The following is a 21,547-nucleotide window of genomic DNA, read 5'->3' as shown; positions in this document are numbered from 1 at the left end:
GTAATGAAATAAATGGAGTTGGATCGTAATTGCTCAATTATTTATAGATTGGTCGTACTAAACCATAAAACGTAACCAAATCGAATTACCGCTATCCTAAAAACTTTTATTAATCGAACAATCAAAGAATTCAAATCAAATCCCCAACAAACTGATGCTCAACTCTTTGAAAATAATTTATCATTACGTATTTTCACCCAGATACTCGGAGCGAGCACTTCACGAGTTGGTGGTATTAGCAAAGGACCGTGGAGCCCTTTACCGCAGCGGAGGGACCAGAAGAGCCAGCACAGCCAAGGTGACCATTAGAGTTCGTCAAGTCAATTTACACTCACCCGAAATCTACGTGCACCACCTGCCAGATATCGTAGAACAATCGAACGCCGATATCTACGCGATCGTTCGGGTGGTCGACAACGACGAAGGTATTCACGGTCAGATCGCGAGTCTGGACATCGTGGGTGGTGACCCAGCCGGTCACTTTAGGGTACGGCCAGCCGGTGGACCACATTCCGGTGAATACAATATCGAGGTGCTACATCTGCTGGATCGGGAGACAGCGGTTCAGGGTTACAATTTGACACTCCGTGCAACAGATCGGGGCGTTCCACAACGTTACAGCTACAAATTTGTGCCCGTCCATCTGGCCGATCTGAACGACAACGCACCAGTGTTCAGTCGAGAAATCTACGAGGTGAAGGTGCCCGAGACTGCTCCCATCAACACGCCGGTGATCAGACTGAAGGTGACGGATGCTGACGAGGGGAAGAACGCGTTGGTGTTCCTGGAGATCGTGGGCGGTAACGAAGGTGGAGAATTCTACGTGAACGCGGAGACGGGAATGCTATACACCGCGGTGAACTTGGACGCGGAGAAGAAGGCGTTTTATACGTTGACGGTGTCCGCGGTGGATCAAGGGAACGCTGGAACGAGGAAACAGTCGTCCGCCAAGGTTAAGATCAATGTGGTCGACACGAACGACAACGATCCGACGTTCGAGCAGTCGGAGATGGAGGTGTGGATCGACGAGAACGAGCCAGCCGGCACATCGGTCGTGAAGATCACCGCGAAGGATCGTGACTCCGGCGAGAACGCCTACATCTCGTACAGCATCGACAATATTCAGAAGGTGCCGTTCGAGATCGACCATTTCTCCGGCATCGTGAAGACCAAGCAGGTGCTTGACTACGAGACCATGAAGAGAGAGTACTTGTTGCATGTGCGGGTCAGTGACTGGGGCTTGCCATACCGGCGACAGGCAGAGATGCAGCTGCACGTGAAAGTGCGCGACGTGAATGATAACAGACCGCAGTTCGAGCGAATCGATTGTACCGGCCACGTGCCTCGATACGTACCCATCGGCTCCGAAATCATCACCGTCTCGGCCATCGACTTCGACGCCGGCAACATCATCAGTTATCGCATTGTCTCTGGCAACGAGGACGGCTGCTTCGCCCTGGACTCGGCCAGCGGCGTACTATCCGTGGCTTGCGACTTGTCCGATGTCAAGGTTACCGAGCGAATGGTCAACGTCACGGCCACGGATGGATCACACTTCGCGGACGTGAATCCCGTACACATGCACCTGGTAAATGCAAAACGGAACCTAGGCTCGCAGGGAAGAATTCTAACGGACCAGAGCGGCGCCTTCGAGTGTCGTGACACGGGGGTCGCTCGAAGATTAACGGAAGCCATCGCTGCCGCAGAGAGAAACAACATGCCTTCCAAAGACGACGAATATGCTTTGACGCCAAGCAGATACGGCGAGAACATTCACGCGCCCGAGTTCGTCGATTTCCCTAGCGAAATAAAAGCCAACGAATCGGTAAAGATAGGAACGACCCTCGTCAAGATACGTGCCAGGGACAGAGACTTGGACTACAATGGGAAATTAGTATTTTGCATATCCAGCGGTGATCGCGACTCGGTATTCGGTATCGATCCTGACACCGGCGATTTGAACGTCATAGGCTACCTGGATAGGGAACGCGAGAGCGAGTATTTTCTGAACATCAGCGTGTACGATCTGGGCAAGCCACAGAAGTCTGCGTCGAAGATGCTCCCGGTCACAATTCTCGACGTGAACGACAACGCTCCGAAATTCGAGAAGTCCCTGGCAAGCTTCAGGATTTCAGAGACTGCACTGAATGGAACGAACGTGTGGCGGGCGAACGCGACTGACGCGGATCTCGGGGAGAACGCGCGCGTCACTTATTCCCTGGTGACCGAGACGAACGATTTCCGTGTAGATCCGGTGACGGGCGTGCTGACCGTTTTCGGCAGATTGGACAGGGAACGACAAGAGATCTACGAGCTAAGAATACGAGCGCAGGATAACGGTGGCAAAGGGACCGACTCACCGCCATTGTACTCGGACGCTTTGGTCAGGGTGACGGTCGACGACGTGAACGACAATGCACCCAGTTTCGCGTTGTCCACGTACACGGTGAAAATTCGAGAAGACGTACCGATATGGACGGTCGTGGCGGTCGTGGACGCGACCGATCCCGACGAGGCATCCGGTGGCGACATCGAGTACTTCCTGTCTGACGCCATGGAGAGCGAGGGCTACTTCAAAGTCGATAAAATGTCCGGCACTATTAGGACCACCCAAAGCTTAGACTTCGAGGAGCGCCAAGTGCATACGTTGACGATTGTGGCGAAGGACAGAGGTGAACCATCCTTATCCTCCGAGACAATGGTTATCATAGAAATGGTCGACGTAAACGAGAATCTACACGCACCGGTGTTCGATGATTTCGTCGTGTCCGCGAGTGTATTTGAAAATCAACCAATCGGGACTTTAGTGACCACTGTGCGCGCTAAGGACGCGGATCCGCTAGGAGGAGACTCCAGGATTGGATACACCATTAGGGGCGGCGACGGCATTGGGATCTTCTCCATCGACAACGAAGGTGAATACTTCTACTTAATAATTCTACTTAATAATTCTACTACTAAGTTCGGTCGTTTTAATTAATTCTGTTATTTTCGGAAATGTAGAAAATATGAAATACGTAATATGAAGAAGGTCAGGTTTTCTTAAAGCGAAGAATTTTTAAGGATTTCGTGATCGGTTCTTTTAAAGTGATATGATATTTATTTTATCCCGAGGTTAATGAATATTTGCATAATTTCAATGGGCTGTTAAAATCAATACCCATACACAATAACCGTAATTCTGGCATTAATTCATTGAAATAAATTCGATCAAGATAACACGTGTAGCTTTCTCTGCATTCGTTAAACTTCCTGACCTCTCGTTGTTCCGCATTATTTCCACAACGATTTTCCCGACATGAAAAGGAAAGTTGCAAATCCACTGCTCTGACACGCGACCTGCTAAAAGTGCTAAACGCGAAAATTAAGCAGCAGGAGGAATATTAACGGCCGGTAGCGTGGTACGACAATATTTAACTTTTTCATCCGATTAACTCCAATCCCGCGCGATAACGCAAATATATTGGCATGGAAAAGTTGCTGCCGGACAAGAACCGACAGCTTTCAGCAACCGGGTTCTTCGTATACCCATAAATTAATCGTACTCGATTTAAACTCGATATTCATCAGCTTTCTGTAAAGTAGTTTCCATAGGACAATTTCACATTCCGCTCCTCTATATTGCGTACATGGTGTTCCAATTTCTTTCACCATACGTTTTTTGAATTATAGAATATTCTGACATAGTTTCTTCCTCCGAAATTGAGAAACATTATTTGAGAAATGCAATGAGAGAAGTGGATTTCATTTTGTGATATTTGTGTCGTACTCGTCTATTATCGGTCTTTAATGTTTTAATTCCAAATTTTTATTTCAAAAGGTTTCTCAGCTACCGTTTATTTCGCTAAAACAAATGCCTGTTCTTTTACGAGATGTTCGTTAATGGAAAATTTGAATTTTAAACGAGGAACAGAAAATCAATCGGCGTGTCGACGTAAACGTTTATTTAAATTTTCACTCGCCTTTTGACGAGCACCCGCCGCATTAAACCATCCGGCTGTCGAACCTGTCGTTTGCATATTAACCTTTTTTTTTCGCCGGCAAGTTTTCCCCCAGGCGTTTCCGTCGCACCAACGGCCAATTTAAATTCATTTCTTCCCGACTTTGAAATTTCACGCGCGAAATTCTTCTCATGTACCGTTGGAAATGGTCGATAGTTCCCCGTTCGAACTCTCCATGAAAATGTTACTCAAGTTCTCACATGCTTTTAGGCGACAACTTTTGTGTAATGCGTTCAATTCGGTTAGTTCCCAAGTTTCTCCGTTCGGAATTTGACAGTTTCACGATTGTACGAAGTTCGTGAATGCGTCTTAGGGAAAAGAAACTTGTAACAACGTTTCTTTGTGTTCCTTCACTCCTGCGGGTGTAATGTTGTAAACTATCTTTTTCCTTTTAATATAAGATTTCTGATATACGACAGTATCTATCGAGCAATCAAATTTGAGTTTAATTTTTTAAAACTATGTTTACAATTTTTTTTCGCTCTCCCTTTAACAAGATTAACCCACTTAGAACCATGCAATAAAATAGTATAAATAAAAGTTGCGTAAATTTAGCTTCCTCTGATAATCTTAAATCCTTAAGTTCTAAGAGTAATTTAAAAACAAATACAGAAAATTACGAAATTTTCTAAATCACCAAATTGAACTGGAACTTAATAGTATCCCCTATTTCTCTGCTACACTACATTCTATTACTCACCAGAAAAAAACTAATTCGACTAATTCGCAACAGGTCAATGGGAAGGTTGGATCCCGTATCCAGCGAGAAATCGAGTCGAACGAATCGTGTTTTCGCCTCAGAGGGTTCGTGTTTTCGTAGATGGGAATTCCGTTCGATGCCCGGAAGTAGATTCGAGAGCAACAATAGTTTACTTTAAAGTCGGGCTGTGGAGTTTGTCGCAACCGTGTTCCAATTTATTCTTCGAAACAGACGAGCCGTACGCCGTACGCCGTACGTCCGCGGGACATGTCTCTTTTCCGCTTTGCTTGGTTCATCTATTTTGTTCCTTTCCTGCTTACTTTGTGCCGCTGTCGATCGATCAAAAGAAACGAAAGAAAAGCAGGAAGAAAATGAACGAAGAAACGACGGGGAAGAAGAAGAAAGAACAGAGAAAAACGAGTGAGAGAGAGAGAGAGAGAGAGAGAGAGGAGAAAAAATACGGACGAAGGGGAATACACGTCCGTTGTGCAGCGCTTTTACATCGGACAGGCGAAAGCCGATGTTCCGTGGCACCAGTCCAAAACGAAGTTACAACGTCGCGGCCCATTAAATACCGACGCAGTGGGTTTAATTGAATTATGGGACTTGCAACGGGTCCCTTTTTTCCCGGGCCAAGCCTGGTCGCGCATTAAATTCCTACCGCGGTCTCCTTTCACCGCGAAAACCGACTCGAGAAATAGCACGTCATCCTGTTTAATAGTTGATCCTTCTCGATTGGACCGCGTTCTTCGGCCACTTAACTCTGCAACAAGCTTCTCGCGGTCCTTTTTCAGACCGATTGCGACTAATTTTTATGAAAGGACGAAATGAAATTAAAGTAACGTGTGCGTTCCTTGTCTTTTGGTATTGTTAAAAGAGCATCTTTGTTTATGAAACTGTTTTATGAGTTAACATATTTGATGAACTACTCTTAAATAAAAGAGAACTAGGGCTTGTGTATCCAGCTTAAGCTTTTAAATTCTGTATTTTCACTCGCATTTTGGTCTACGGTTGTGTTAAACTAGTAAACATTAAATAGGAGCTGTAGTTTATTTGCTCTCGTTGAGTGTACAGACGACGATATAAACGTGACTGAAATTCGAGAGACATTTAAGAAAGAAGAGTTTGCTTATACTTTGCTTAAACATTACGTATTTAGTTTTCTTATTCTCCTTTACTCTTTAACAATGGCAACCTGATTCTGAATTTCAGTTTCAAATTAGAAAGAGAAAACAGAACGGAGTTCTTTTTGTTTCGTATTCATAAGTAGAAGCTTATATTTATAAAATACAAACAGAGATACAGCTTTAATTTTATTCTAAAAAGCCTAAAATGATTCTATACTTCAAAAACGATTACACCGGAGTGCTTGAAAAACCTTCTTGGACGGAATCTGTCCTTCGCGTTGTTTCCTGCAAGACAGTCGCTAGACGTCTAATCCGAGATTGCTCGTCGGATCTTCTTATTTTTCATTTGCAGTTTAAACGCGCCATTTTCTGGAACGAGCCCCAGGAAAGGTTGAGACCAGTCCGGATTACTTGAAGCGCAGCCGGCTGAAAATATCTGCTAAAATCTCGTCGTGTCAACTCATCCCTTTCATCCTTCTTCCTATCTTTCTGTCAGGGAAAGAGCCTAATTGATATAAACGCGATGCGAACGATACGGAGCACTGATCACTATCGCTAGCAAGCCCGCTTACTTTTTTCTTCCCTTCTTTTCTCCCTTTTTTTCTTTAGTCGCGATCTATTTGCTAATGACTAGTCGACGGTTAGATTCGCGGAGAACGACTGTCGGCCGGTGCACAGTCATAAATCGAGTCGTGACGTTTCGATTCCAGTTGTACATTTCGCGCGATAAAATACACCGGTAGGAGGTTGAAAAAAAATACAGTGGCCATCGTCCACGTTTTAGTCACGATCGACGAGTTTCCATCGTTCACCGGAACAGAATGCGGTCGTGCGCGCAGCGCTCTCTCGCTCTGCACCCTGTGGCCTCGGTGCTCTCTTTGCGAATAAGCTTATACACGGTGAGCTCGTTCGAATGTTCCGTGACGATTTTACGTCAATATCGTTATCGTCCGGGATTGATATGCCACGAAAATATCTGCGTGATATTGAAACGGGAGGAAGAACACGTAGAGAAATTTTTTGGAAATATTTTGTCTTCAATTCTTGCGAAGGAATTTGTACGAGAAGAGGATCGAAATATAAATGTTGTCGCAGTAAAGTTAATCTCGTGGTAGAATTTATCACAAATCGAATTGTCATAATAAAATTTGCGAAATAGTTCAACTTTACCTTCAAAGTTTCAAAGTACTTACTCTTATAAAATTTCAAATCCATTTCTTCACTTCTAAAATAGCATAATTTTTATACCATAAATCTTCTCAAAAAACTAATAAAATCGGCAAAAGTCGTCGAGCTAAATTTAATGCAGCGGAATCAGAAAAATAGTTGGTGACTTTAAGACGCCTCTCTATAAAATTTTAATTCACGCTGTCTCCTTTAAAATTGTACGATTTTATACCGCCCAACTCTTCAAGAACCGCTAATTTTAACAAGAGGCATCAAATCGAATGAGTTCACCCCATATACGTGACCAGGTAACCCGCCTACTTATGTAGTTCTCTGTTGCGCGAGACTGTATCAAATGGCGGGAGTCGGTGCGCGGTCGAATGTGTGCCGCGCGGGGGTTGTATCGATCTCCCGTCGAGCAAAAATAATACATTGTCAGTGGTATGCATATTCAACCGGTGTAAATATTCATAAGTTGTGCTGGTGTATTGCCTTCGTGTTTGAAACACGACCGATCGTAACGTCGTTCGCGATATTGGTGCAGTTCCTCGACTGACAAATCTCGCGACTGTAACTTGCGTTCTCGTGGGCCGCAATGGAGGATATTCGTTGTAGCAAGATCGTTAGAATCGTTCGCGAGTTTAACGAGAACCGTTCGCCGAGCAATCGTGGCGTTCTTTTCATCTGAGAGTGATTGCCTCCTGTCGTGTTTGATTACGAATCTATCACATGTTTCCCAATGTGTACGCAAGTTTGTTTTCTAGTCTTTGGCGATGAAATTCACGTGGGTTTGGCTGTTAATCAAGTTATGATATCGTTTGTATTACTTTTTAATTGTAGCCTTTCGAAACTGAATTAGAACGTGACATTTACGTTGTATGATTTATTGACGAGTGAATTTATAAACATAGAGAATGAAAGAGTTGGTGTAAGAGTAAAGTGAGTAAATAAGGCATAGTAATAAGAAGATGAGTTTACTATTGCACTCGTGCGTACACAATTTTAATACTTTATTGCCTTCTGTCGTATATTAGTTCAACATATTACGATTTGATGAGAAAATTTGCATAAAGCTCTTCATAAAAAATGTTCTGTTATCTACACGATTATTATAGTTTACAGTCTTTTATTCACATCCATTCTACATTACTATTCATCCTAAAGTAAACTTTGGTCACATACCTACGAACGTACCCCTTCTATTTGCAACCACGTTAACAAACAAATAACAAATAAAAGGATAAAAGGCAACGATCACAAACAATCATACAATCTTCCAATATAACAATATCAATCATCAAATTTCCGAAACCATTCAAAAGCCTATACCCACCAGATATCTTCACGCGCATGGTTAAATCAAACCTAAATCAGGTTTGTCACGAGCGGCCGTTGATTTCACAGATACGGAAGATTACATCGGCGAAATTGGTGCGGCGCGTAGATCCCGCACACCCGTATGAACACGGTCGTTAGTCGACTGCGGATTCACTCGTCCGTTAGACGGTTCGTTGCGAGCGAACGACGTCGCCGGACGATAGACTAAATTTGCCATGACGCGGTTTACCCGGTCGCCACCGCGAGGAAAATGCAGTTAAACTCCGATCACCATAGAAAACTGGCGCACCTAGTTTGCGCGGGATGGAGCGGAGAGGCTCGCGTTTTCCAGTAAACGAGCTAACGCATTATTCCGCACGCCGCTGTCCACTTTGTCGCCCGCGGCTCTGGCGGCGTTAGTCCATTAATAAAGCGTCCTATACACATGCACCTGTGCATACGTGCCCATATTACTCTCGTTGTTCGGACTACATCAACTATATGCGACTCAAAGCTCGATCTTGGAATATCGTGACTCTGTCTCTCTCTCTCTTTCTCTCTCCCTCTCTCTTTCTTTCTCTCGACTATCTAAGGAACGTAACTTGAAAAATTCGAACGAGTGAATTGTTTTATTTTTTCGTATTTCGGTCGTTTAACGTGTGGTAATAAAAATAGATCATGGGTGTTTACGCTTTTTAAAGAATATAGATATACACGCGAAAGATTTAATCATTGAAACAATTCTCTCGTTTGATTCCAGTTCTGTTATTGGATTTATAAAAATATGAATTTGCATGAACATCGTTTAATAATAATACTATGAATGTTTATACAGAACTGCGCTGAATGCGCATATGATATGCAAAAATGTGCGAAATGTCTAAAGATTAGGTTTCAGTTTTCTAGTTACGTATGCAAGGATATAAATTTACATAAACATCCGCAATAATAGTCAATGTAGTGGAATAACATTACGCGTCTCTGTGACATACATCCATCTTTTAAACGAAGAAAGAATTTTCGCACGTGTCCTTCGAGTGATGTCTACAGAATAAGTAGATTAGGCAAATGCGTTTCAGACTCGCAGACGTGGAATAATACGTTACACAGTCTACTGATCAGACAAGATTGATATCAAAGATATACCATACAAGCGAATATGGAAGTACATAATACATTATGAAGATTTGTAGACTCAAATTATGATCGAAGACTATGGACTTATACCGTGATTGAACACTTGGTGACTTATATTATGATCGAAACATGTACGGTGGAATACGATGTTGCTCAATCTACTGATTTTATATTCTAGGATATAGAAATACACTTTATAACTATGTCTTATATTTTATAGTATTCTTTTTTAATTAATGATGTTCAACTAACTCTGTCTAACCACATTTTCTGTTTATCATACATATTCATACAAAAAAGTGTAACAATACACGTACATTACTCTCTGTATTTGACTCCGAAACGCGTTCAGGTCTGCCTTTTACGAGCACGGTGCCTGGCAAAGCAAAGGGAAACGACGCGCGGTCAGACCGCGTAATTTCAAGTAGATGAATCGGTATCCGGAAACGGTTGACCTCACCACCTTTTCCCCAGTTGGGTAGCTGGGACGTGTTCTCTTTTTCTCAAGCTGTGGCGAGTTACTGTCTCAGAGGCAAAAGGTCCGCCACGATTCGCAGCACTCACCACGATAAGACCGGTGATCCATTACGACGAGCATTCGAAGAATTCCTGCGGACAACCGACATCGGAATGTAACCCTCAGTTCCTCTTTTACGAGAAAGAGCTCAATACGAAATATTCTCGTTGCAAATTAATGAGAACTACACGTCGCGCGTGTTTCTTTAATTAATTAAATCATTCGAGCAGGTCGCCGAAGTATAACATTTCGCGAGTAGAACAATTTATAGATTTCCTACAAGTTTAAAAAATGTTCAATATATTTTCTTTTTATTCCTTGTCAAATTAATCTCATTCCGCTCATTCCTATTGCTTCGCTCTCTGACTGCTTGCTCTGATCTCTCCATTTTCCAGTCTTTAATCTAAACTATTAAAAACCTCAACGAATTCCTCTTTCTTTATTTCCGCTTACACTGTAGGTTTTCTTTTCTAATTTTCGTAAACTCTAAATCAAGTTAACTTATTAAATTCAACTCTGATAAAGTAGCCTCGTCATCGTTGCAAAGAAACGGATCAAGGACTAGCTCGATAAATACTAAGCGACTCGTCGGATAAACGAATTAAACGATTCATCTGATCGAACATCTCATTAGTAACGCCGGCGTTATAAAGTAATTATCGGTGGCGATACGTCGACGGGACGATGTCGATGGAACGAGAGAGTTCCGGTGACGTGAACGCGCGAGGAATTGGACAGGGAAGGAGGTCTCTCTCATCCCCATCGACGCGGCAAAAATCCAATTTAGCCGACGAGTGGTGCACAAGGCTGGGTATATTCGTAGCAGCTCGTGAATTATACCGAGCATAACGATCGTGCGCGCACCCGCCCTAAATTACCTCTATCGACAAACGCGATGTTTTTATTCCCCTCGAAAGTCGTTTCGTTCGACTACGCTCCGCGCGCACCGCCGTTCCACGTCCGCGTTTTGCAATATTGGACGATCTATCGATCCCACTCGAAGGAAACGAAAGGCCACACGCAATCGATGATATTTTATTTACGTTCTTCTTTCGTATTAATTCGAAGCTTTTACGATTTAAAATGGTGAGCAACAGCGGAATTAAAGAAAATGGTACAACCCCCTGAAAGAGATGGTTCTGGAATTTTGCAATTTTTGATCAACGGAGAGTTTAAACGTATTATTTTAATGATTACCTGAATTGGGGGAATTAGATTAGATGTTTGCGTTCCAAGTATTTTTGAAGCTACAAAGTTTTTGAATTTGAAAGATTAAGTGCACCGTTTCTCCCTTTTATCTACATTGCGCAAGTTATTAGATTATTGGAAATGAACTTCCAATAAAATGATCTGTAAAGATTCCACCAAGAAAGGTAGAATTGAATTATGTAAGATGTTAATACTATTTGTGAATTGACTTTTTTTATTAGAGTACCTTCGATATCGATCGACATGCTTGACCTGAATTTATTTTACGTAACTCTGCCACTTTGCAATGGTAAATTCCACCTTTCGCCACATATTCTATTAACGCAACTAATTACGCTATAAATACTCATTCATAAATAGATATTCGTTATGTAATGTTTATGCATTCATAGGATATTTAAAGATCTAAGAAATGTACGTAATGTAGATACTATTCGAAAATGTATAAAATACCAGAAGTAAAACGTTTATTTTGATATGCGACGAGTCTAGCAAATTTCTACTTAGATTCCGTTTCTTTAATCGCATTCGTAAAAATACGAAATTGCATAAAGATTAACGTTTTAATAATTAGCGTCGTTATCTACTAAATCACTCATTTATCGAACCAAACATTAAATAATTCTAAGACCCCAGACATTCCTTTTATATCGTAATGAAGACATTCCATTTTCTCAGAGCAGAGAAATCACGGAAGCCAGATCGAGCGTCATCGATGGTGGTCAAACGATTCTAAGCTGTCGTTGGTTCTTGTCGTTCCTCGAACGAGCAACCCGGCATTCGGCGCATTGTGTCGTCGGAATTTCTAGCATTGTTAGCGGTGTTTTGCTGTTTTTTTTTCCAGCCCTCTGCCAGGTGGGAAGAACAATCGAGACGACATCGTGGTCGGGACAGTTCCCGTTGCCTCCTTGCGCGCCTCTTTTCTTCGCGGGCAACGTGCACTTACTTACGCGTCTGTCTCTCGCGACGAACACGCTGCGTAAGCCGTACAAAGGCTCGAGAAACGCGCGTACCGTTTTTGTCGTTTGAACAAGACGCGCTGGTGAACATCGTTACGGTCCCAAGAAGAAACCCGCGACTGGAAAAACACGGTTTTGTATAGAGCTACTTTGTTTTAGTTTAGAATAAAAAGCAGCTTTTTTAAAGTAGGTGCGCTAGTATTTAATTAAAATATATATATAAAATATAGGATTTTAAAATTACTTCTATACGAAAAATTAAAAATATGGATTATCTTGGTCTCTCCACGTCTTTGATTTCTTCTGTCATTAGAAATCTATAGAAGTTCCTCATTTTAGTGGACGAACATGATAGGTAGATAAAAATTCTGATCTTTAATGTGTTAACATCACAAACTAAACGTAGGTCTTAATTCAATAAAAAAGTAGATAAATATTTTCTTGGAAAATATATTTCTGAATCGTGTTAGTATTTTCATGAATTTTTTATAATTTTAGCAATAGACATAGAATTTTAATATACTTTTCTAGAATACGAAATTAAATTTTTTATTCAGTTACTAGAAATTCCTACGATATTAAATCCATTCTTATTTTATCATAATAAAAAATGTCGAGCAAGCCACATACGTTTGAAAAATTCAAGGCATTTCATTATATGATCGTACTATAGCTCTACCTTGCAGAATGGACCAAGCAGCATCGTGACGAGAGGAAACGTCGCAGTATGCAGAATGAAATTTTGTTTGTACATTCGTTTCGCGTGAGCTCCGACGAGCGGTACACGATAGAAATGTTACTTTTTAATTTCCCTTTGAAACATTAGTGATCGTTTAATGGATATCCTTTTGAGACACAACAAACTTCCCGAAAAGTGGTATTGCAGGCAAATTAATGAAGCTAAAGAACATTCTTTTAGCGCGAAACTAGACAAGATTCATTCGGCTGATGTATGTCCGGCCACGAAGCTCTACTTAAATATTGTGCTAGAATTAACAGGGCCGTGTCGAGCTGCAACGAAGCGAAGAAAACGAACGAGCACAACTGGAATAACGTATACTTACGCTCGACGATATGTTTGCGCCTCGAAAGACTGACCACGGTTTGTAACTGTCTTGGTATTTCTTTAATACGCTGTCATTATTATCACGTGGTCGAAAAATGGGCGGTTTAATGCTCTTGGTGCTCCTCGTGTGTGAATTTAATCTTCCGTTTGTTAATTTTAACGAGCTAATTATTGTCTCTGTTTCTGATGCAATGATATCTACCATTACTTGAAATTATGGAGAAAAATGTGATAAAATTAGGATTAATTACTCTTTTGTGCGTCAACTTCATTTTATTTAGGATATTCCTTCAATTTTCTTTTTTTATATAACGATAAGAATATTGAACTATACGCAAAACTTTTTAAAGACAATTATTTCAACCTCGTTTAGGTATTTTACATTTAATTTACATTGCTTTAGAGAAGAATACTTAACATTTTGTCAAAGTAGCTTCGTCGAAGGTTTATAGATTTGTTCTGATATTTTTGGTTTTCAATTGCAGGGGATGAGAGATGATCTTGTAAGAGGAAGCCGAATATTAGTGATTAATTGAGAATTAGCTATTTGGATTGAGTGAAATACCACTGAAACGATAGAATACCATTTTAAAACAAAATTACTTACATCCAAAACCATGAAGTGGAATTTAATTAGACTCGTGAACAGTTCAATTAATTACCGAGAGGACTAATTAAAATTGAATTCGCTTCCACGAAATTATCTCTATATATAAATCGGATCTTCTTTAACGTGCCAAGGAACTTATTCTCTGTATTAATTCCAGATTACAAAATGATTTAATATATCGAACTTAATCTTCTACAGTAGTATAGAATTTATGACGCGTTTAAAGCATCTCGAACACGCGGTTCGCAAGTAATGTTTCATCTTCGGGAGTGAAAGTATACCACAAAACTGATCGTATTAAGTATTCAACGTGGTTCGGCAAAGTAAATCAACGTCCGATCCACATAATACAAACGCCCTTTTACCGATGAACCCTTAATCGACAAACAATAAAATCAAACTCCCATTAACCTAATATCCCTTCAAGTAATAAATATGCAAATACGAACTTTTGCCACGTAGTAGAAACCGAATGTAGAAGAAAATTCCTTGCGCGCGAAATATGATTTAAACACCACATTAAATTCCGGACGATGTTCCGCCGCGTTCTCGATATTATTTATGTTCGATGAATCGAGATTTCGTGTATCGGATACTGACGATACGAGAACAATATCTTGTCACTATCAGATGTCTTTTTTCTTTACGATTTTATAATTTTTGCGTCAAATAAGATAATCAGATAATGTATAATTTGTAAGATTTCATTTATTTCACTATCAAACCTCCTAATTTTAAGCAAGGAGATTTATTAATACCCATAACTTGTAACTTGTGGTTTATAAAATTTCGTTAATATTAATTGCGCGAGGTGGCCAGGCAAGCTTTAAAATAATTGAAATCACGTATATTAATTACGTTTGTCTCTTTCTAGGTGTTTCGAGTATTCTGTAAAAGTAAACTGTAAAAGCAAATTGTAAAAGCGAAATTTTTAACCTTTGATGGTATCGAATAGCACGTAAAAGCGTTATCGGCAAGAAACGGGAACCGTTGAATCGAACGTAACTACAAAGGACATCTTTTTCAAGTCCATAAACTTAATTATTTACAAAAAGGTTCTGTACACACAGCCTGCAACACGGAGAAATTGGAAAAGTAAATAGTTGAAATGCGCTTGTTTAGTTTTTTTTCCTGTGCCCTCTGAACATCAAAGCACAAGACAAATTATTTGTTCCAACTGTTTTTAGTTCGGTAAAGCTAGATATTGCTCCCTGTTTCGTTGAATACTAGAATATCATGGCTTTTCTATTTTCGTGAACGTGCTGCACGAATGCAGACGTTATTTCCTATCACTTTTGGAACGAGATAGTCCGATACTCGTTGTTTACAGTGTTTTTCGATGATGTATATAATTCGATATAGTCATAAAAAGATTTGGGTAGAGCGGAAAATGTCGATACTGTTTGGTTTGAAATTTGCTTCTGTTATCGCACCTGGCGAAGCTTTTTTCAGATTTCTGTGCCAGTTTTTGATATTGATATATTATTGGCATTTTTCTCGTGACGTGTAACATAAACGTATTTGTTCATTTACGTGTTTCTATTATCTCTTGTATATCGACGTTTACCTTACGATACGATCATTGTAGTCTATCTCTGATAACCTTTTTAAAGTACAAGTTGATGTTCTGTTTCGATGTATATCGAATATTTATCACGGAAATTTAATATCTAGGCTGAACGTTTATAAAACAGTTTCCATTCGAAATTCTACATAGAACGAACGTAATTACCGTTAAAAGCACAAGTGAGACCGATGACAAGTGTCACGTTTAATGTATAGTTACAAGTCACGTAGCATAACGTCAAGATTCCGGGCGATGAATGTAACGTTGTAAAACACAGTTTCGACGGGCGGTCGTGCGTGACGCGCGTACGAATTTTCATCTGAACTTCTTATACGCGAAGGTGTCATCAAACTCGCGTCATTAAGTCCACGTATCTTCGCTCGCTGCGTTTAGCCAGCCTCGGGTAGAAGTAGAGTCGGTCGACGAAGGTTGGGCCACCTGTGTCCCAGCGAAAGAGGTTCTAAATCAGCGTTACTGTAATGCACGGTGATTTTCACATAAATTTCGGAAAGAGAATTTCAGAAAGCGAAATAATCATTATGGCGAGCAATAAAATGTTCGTGATAAAATTGAGCGATAAAAGTTGGTGCGGCTGTACGGATAATTAGATTTCATTGGTATCGGTTGGTCGATCTTGGTGCACGATCAATTAAGTCGTAAACGATGGTAGAATTCCAAGACCAAGTGTATTGCCTGAGAACAGAGTCTGGCAAAACGTGCAAGAATCTCGATCCTTTAGTATCAAGAGACTCCTGTAGCACCAGACTGTTAAGATAATTAGTACTTTTAATATGTTGCTCAAGAGCCCTGCAATAAAAAGTAGTTCACCTGTATGTATGTTTAAAATTTTTAGAAGGAAGAAAGTGGTAGATGGGTATGACGAAATTGCTATGACATGTGTCATGTTAAACATTATTAAGACAACATCATTACGAAATAACCATATTTACATTTCTCTAGTTATACGCTACGTTAGCGCAGATTTTATGAAGGCAGTTAAATATCTAGTATTGCAAGCTATTAAACACGGCTCGTTACATTTTGGAAATCTATTAGCATTCTTAACAAGTTTATGATCGGGCGGAATAAATCTTGGGCATACATATGTATTGAATAATTGAATGTCACTTAAATATTAAATACATTTTGATAATGCAGTGTTATTACTATACTATATATAGTATACTATAATTGTGTTATATAGTATACTATAATTGTTCCGTAACCAATTTACATTATATTATTTGTTGTAACTCCTATGACGTAGAATGGTGAATGGGCACGCGCGCACGTCGATATATTATCTGTCATAAATTAACGCTACAACACAATATCGCGAAGAGCCGAATATGTTAAGTCAGCTTTATTGTCACGTATGATTATCCGGGTTTTAAAGCAAACAAGCAAATGGATAGAGAAATTATGCAAGCGGAACAGTTTATATTTCATAGGGTTGTATCGTTACAAAATGACGAGGATGTTGATGAATCTAATCTACGCTGCTTGTAACCCCTGTTATTACTAGGGATGATTATAACGTGTCATAGAGCGGTAATGATTTAATATTCCATAAAATAGGTATCCCGTTATAGAATTTTACGAAATTTTACGCATTTCATTATACATAGAAGAAATATAAAAATGCAATTTCTACTGAAAAAGAAATCATCGAGAAATGTCAAGAATTAAAACGAAGTTATAATATTTTTGTCTCCTCTATTATTAGGAAACATCTACACGACAGAGGCGTGAAATAATAATAACAATAATTATAATAATAACATAGCCGCTTAAGTTCTCAAGTGTATTTATAATCTAAACTTGCACAGCATTTGTGTCCGTGGCATTGATACAAAACGATGCTTGTATATTTCGACGGGAACGAGTTCGCTAACGAGCTTGCTGAAAGCATTAAGGGGTACGGACACGAGCCGTGTCTTCGAACGAAAAAGGAAACAAAAGAAAACAAAACGCTAAGCGGGACACAATGTGTCAGTAATTACGAAGTCGTCGCGTACTGGTTACGTGCGAGGCCGTCTTCGAATCCGTCACTCGGTTTCTTTACACCAAATAGTTTTCGTTTTACCGATGTGCAGCATGCATACGTGCACGTACTTGGGAAAACGTCAGCTTTTCGTCGTTTATAATAGACGACGTCGAAAATGAAACGGTCGTAAGTCACTGACAGTGACTCAATTTGGAAGTTATTATTGCTATACCTGGCTGAACGGGCCGAACGACCTGAATATTTAATTCCAGCCGTAGCTACCAGACAAGCCAATTGTCTGTTAACTGCAGCTTCCTTTGTCCGCCGTTTTCCGCGTCGAGTATTTTAAACGATGAAGTGCAATTTGCCCGGTGAATATAATAGAAGGAACGCCTCTTACCTCTGTTCCTCTGGAAGCGTTATTCGCCTCGGTTTTCATTTGGTTTCCATTGTAAAATACCGTTTGTCGTTGAAATTGATTGTGTTACGCACGGTCTCTTCGCAAGCTGTCCATCAGACAGACATCGTACGCTATGCCATCGTCTAACGACTCTCTCTAGTCGCATTCTGACTTGTGTTAAAACCGTAACTTTTCTTTCATCCTACCGTCTGTCGCTCTCGCCCCTACTTCTTTTCTAGATTTCCTTTCTTCCTTTTTCTTCTTTTTTCTTCCCTTTCATCTCTCGACTAATGTTCTTTCCGACTATTTCCTCTGCGCGCTAGCCAACATAGCTAGCATCCTCCGTCAGGAGGAGGAAGAGACCGATGAAACCTTTTTAATAAGTCCACCGGCAATGAAGTTAGAATCGGTGCTCCATAAACCGGTGCACGTTTCAACGTGAAAATTTCATAACCGATTAAACATCTCGTCGAGACTATTCCGCGTACGCGAACCAGCCGAGACGGACAAAGAGCTCCGGGGATAGACGGAATAAAGGCGAACGAAACGCGCGTCGCTCTTTGACGAAAGATCGAGAAGAACGTAACCTGGGCGCGGATAAACCGCGCTCGTAATTGACTGTCTTCTGAAAACGAGGGAAAGACAGGTATATATATATACTTGAGCATGGTCAAAAGTACGGATTGTTTAGAGCGGAGCAGTTCCCAAACCAACCTCTCTCTGTGCAAACTCTCTGTGTATTAAATAGAGTCCAAACTCGGGTGCGTTTGAATGATTTCGACGTCAACCCTCTGGAAGACTCGCCAAGCTAAAAGCTGGCGCGAGTAGCTTTTGGAGAATGCTCGCGGTGAAGATGGCGGAAGGGTAGGAAAAGAGGAGAGAGAGAAGAGGAAGCCAGGATGGGTCATTGTCTCGAGACTGTGCAGGCCGCGATATACGCGTGGCCCCTATGTGACGTCACTTCCGCCGCCCCCAGCCTCTGCCTCCTCGAAAACCGGTATAGAGAGAAAGCGTGGTTCGCGAGAAAATCTCGATGCAGCTCGGCTCTGGCGTGGGCGGTGTTTCACCGCTTCGGGGATTAGATTCACGAAGAAGCGCATACCGGTCATGCTCTCCTCACCCTTATCCGCTGCATTACGAGCACGTAAGTGCTGAGCTCTCGTTTCCTAGAACATGTACCGGCGGCTGAACGCGCTGAAAAGACCAACGATTTACCCCTATATACGTATGCCTCTAAGTATATCGGAATCGCGCCGCGGCCGGTTATAAAGCGGTTCTTTTCACGGGATCATCGAGTTTTTTGCCTATTTACCCGATGTGTGTGTGTGCTTCTTTGCCTTCTACCTATTCCGGTCGCGTCGAGGCTTCCATCGTCGAGTTTCAACGTTTCTGAGAGTTTGGCCTTTCTCGCTTTCGACTCGTAGATCCAAGATCACGGCGTCGGGCCAACGTGTGAATATACGCGTTTAAATTGGTTTATGTAAACGGAGATACGGTGTCTCGTCGCGGGTTAATCCGAGCAAACCAATAAATTACACCCGGCGCTCGAGTCTTTCGGGCAATTAATGGTATCGTGGCATCGATGCATTACGCGCGCGTTACGTCGATACCCGTACACTGATAAACGGTGCGCGCGTGTTATAAATCTCGCGATGCCCGACTTCGTAGCAAGGGATGGCTATGGCAGTGCAAAAAAGGGCCAGGATATTGTGGATATCGTGGTCTTCTTAGAGTCGTATCCTTGTGTGAATATGTATGAACATTTTTTTTTATTATGTACAGTCCATTTTATTCCAATAGAACAATATGAAAATAGAACAGTAATTGAATGGAATAATATGAAAAAACAAAAAATGTTGTGCATCTACTATCTCCTTATAAAACGAAAGAAACTTTTGGAACTACCTGATATTAACCATATGTCCATGTTGCATACACTTTGAAATTCTGCAATCTACCTGAACCAACAAATTGCTTCAGCAAATTCCTATTTCCCTTACCTTGAAGATAGTCTTATATATATTATCAAAAATATTCTTCACAGCATATGCGATTTCTATCTCTCGTATAGAAACATTTCTTTCGAATTTCTTCCGACCTTTCCGTTAGTCGCAAATCCATCTTTTACATCCTACGAATCGACATCACGTGAATCGTTCGCGAGGTAAAGGAACGCGCAGTGCGAATTCGCGAAGGAGAACGGCACGAACTTTCGCCGCGCCCATCGATATACATATATTGTAAGGTGCGGTGGGTGCGTGGACGTGGCGCATACATCGACTACGCGGGGATCGGCTACGTGGAAATGCACGGTTGGATGAAAATTATACGGTCCGCTGGCCACGGGCCGGCGGCGGTATCCTATGCCCTTCATTGCTTATCACTTCGGCTCGATAACCGGCGAACCGTGGAAAAATCTTCCTGTCCGATTTGGAACCATCAATTTTCACTTGGCGTGCGCCCGTATGCGCGCTGATATTGGCAGCTCCGTGCAAAAAGCTCAGCCTGACTCGAGCCGATACGCCTAGATAGATTCTATGACGGTTCGTACTATTAGTAATCATCAGATGTTGACTTCAAATATGATCGATGCTTGGATACATTTTGAGTTGATAACTTGGTGACTCGATATTGATGGATTCGTTTTATTTTGTCGATTCGGAAGCAATTTTCCATGAGAGTTCTCCTTTCGAAACACTTCTTATCGTTCGCATACCAAAGAAATCCTATTTGAGAGACTCTATCTAAGTTAACCACTTTCTTTAATCTTCTAAAACCAATTTGTAAGTATTTGACTTCCCACTTCTGTTGTCAGATAGCGAGATATTCTGTAGTTTTACGATACTTTAGAGTGTAATAGGGAATCGTATAGGAGATACCATTTTGGGGCTAATGGTCGAAAAATCTTTGACGAGTGTTGCGTAACAGGATGAAAATAGGTAAATTCCATCGTACTAACTCTTTTATTCAGTGTGGAGAATCTTTTATATAATTGTTAATGATTAACGTACTACTCAACCGAGCGTTTTCGAAGCTAGTATTAGTTGTCGAATAAATTAAGATCTCGATAAACCTTTTCTTCGAACTCCAGAAATATGCATTTTCCAACTTGTTTACTACGTCCGTAAGGAACTGGTGACCAGAATTCCCGATATATGTACGCTTGAAATAAAAAAGTAAATCTGCGCTCTAAATCGTTCGAAATGGCACTAAATCGTATCTCTCATATCTGGTCAATTATCGTAAATAAACTTCTCGCCCGACGGCGATTAAAAACGAATAATTAAAACGAGCGCTCGTTCCTCACGTGCAAATTCTGCACTTAAACCTTTCGAAATCTCCTGGCCAGAAGCCATTACGATGCTGGTTTTTAGGCTGTCTCATAAATCGGCGTCAATGTGCCGTCAGTTATACCATAAAATTTTACACGATCGTTCGCGACACGATCGTTGCATCTAGCGATCGTAATCGAAGCAGAAACTCGTAAAGATTAAAAATTTCATAGGCAATCTGTTAATATTATACTTTGGATGTTAGGAAAACTTTGTTATATAATCGCGAATGTTATTCAATCGCTCGAGGTATCTTCCATCAAAATCTTTTGTTGAATTTTTTTTAAATGTTCCATTACACGCAGCAATTAGTCAGCCTTCGCCTACAATATGTTTTTAACATGTTTCGTGCTACGCGACTCATCCGTCATTCGCGATAACCATCAAGTGTAAAATTTTCATTAGACGGATAAAGATGTCCTTTGATTCAGTGTTCAAGCAAAGCTTGTAT

General features: G+C 41.0%; 2 protein-coding genes across 8 annotated transcripts in view; one reads left to right on the top strand and one right to left on the bottom strand.

Moving 5' to 3' along the window:
- The window catches only part of LOC126876673 (fat-like cadherin-related tumor suppressor homolog), a 497,189-nt gene that overhangs the window by 158,798 nt on the left and 316,844 nt on the right, over positions 1–21,547 (top strand). For all 7 annotated transcript variants that reach the window (XM_050639586.1, XM_050639582.1, XM_050639581.1 and 4 more), the window contains exon 3: positions 202–2,915. In XM_050639586.1, coding sequence (XP_050495543.1) covers positions 202–2,915 — 2,714 coding nt within the window. The remainder of the gene's footprint in view (positions 1–201; positions 2,916–21,547) is intronic.
- Positions 1–21,547, bottom strand: part of LOC126876978 (xylosyl- and glucuronyltransferase LARGE1-like) — a 508,433-nt gene that overhangs the window by 337,447 nt on the left and 149,439 nt on the right. The window lies entirely within an intron of this gene.

The sequence above is a fragment of the Bombus huntii genome, chromosome 2 (genome assembly GCF_024542735.1).
Source record: "Bombus huntii isolate Logan2020A chromosome 2, iyBomHunt1.1, whole genome shotgun sequence".
NCBI lineage: Eukaryota > Metazoa > Arthropoda > Insecta > Hymenoptera > Apidae > Bombus > Bombus huntii.
Note: the sequence above shows the minus strand (reverse complement) of the source record. Positions and strands in the feature narration are given on the sequence as shown.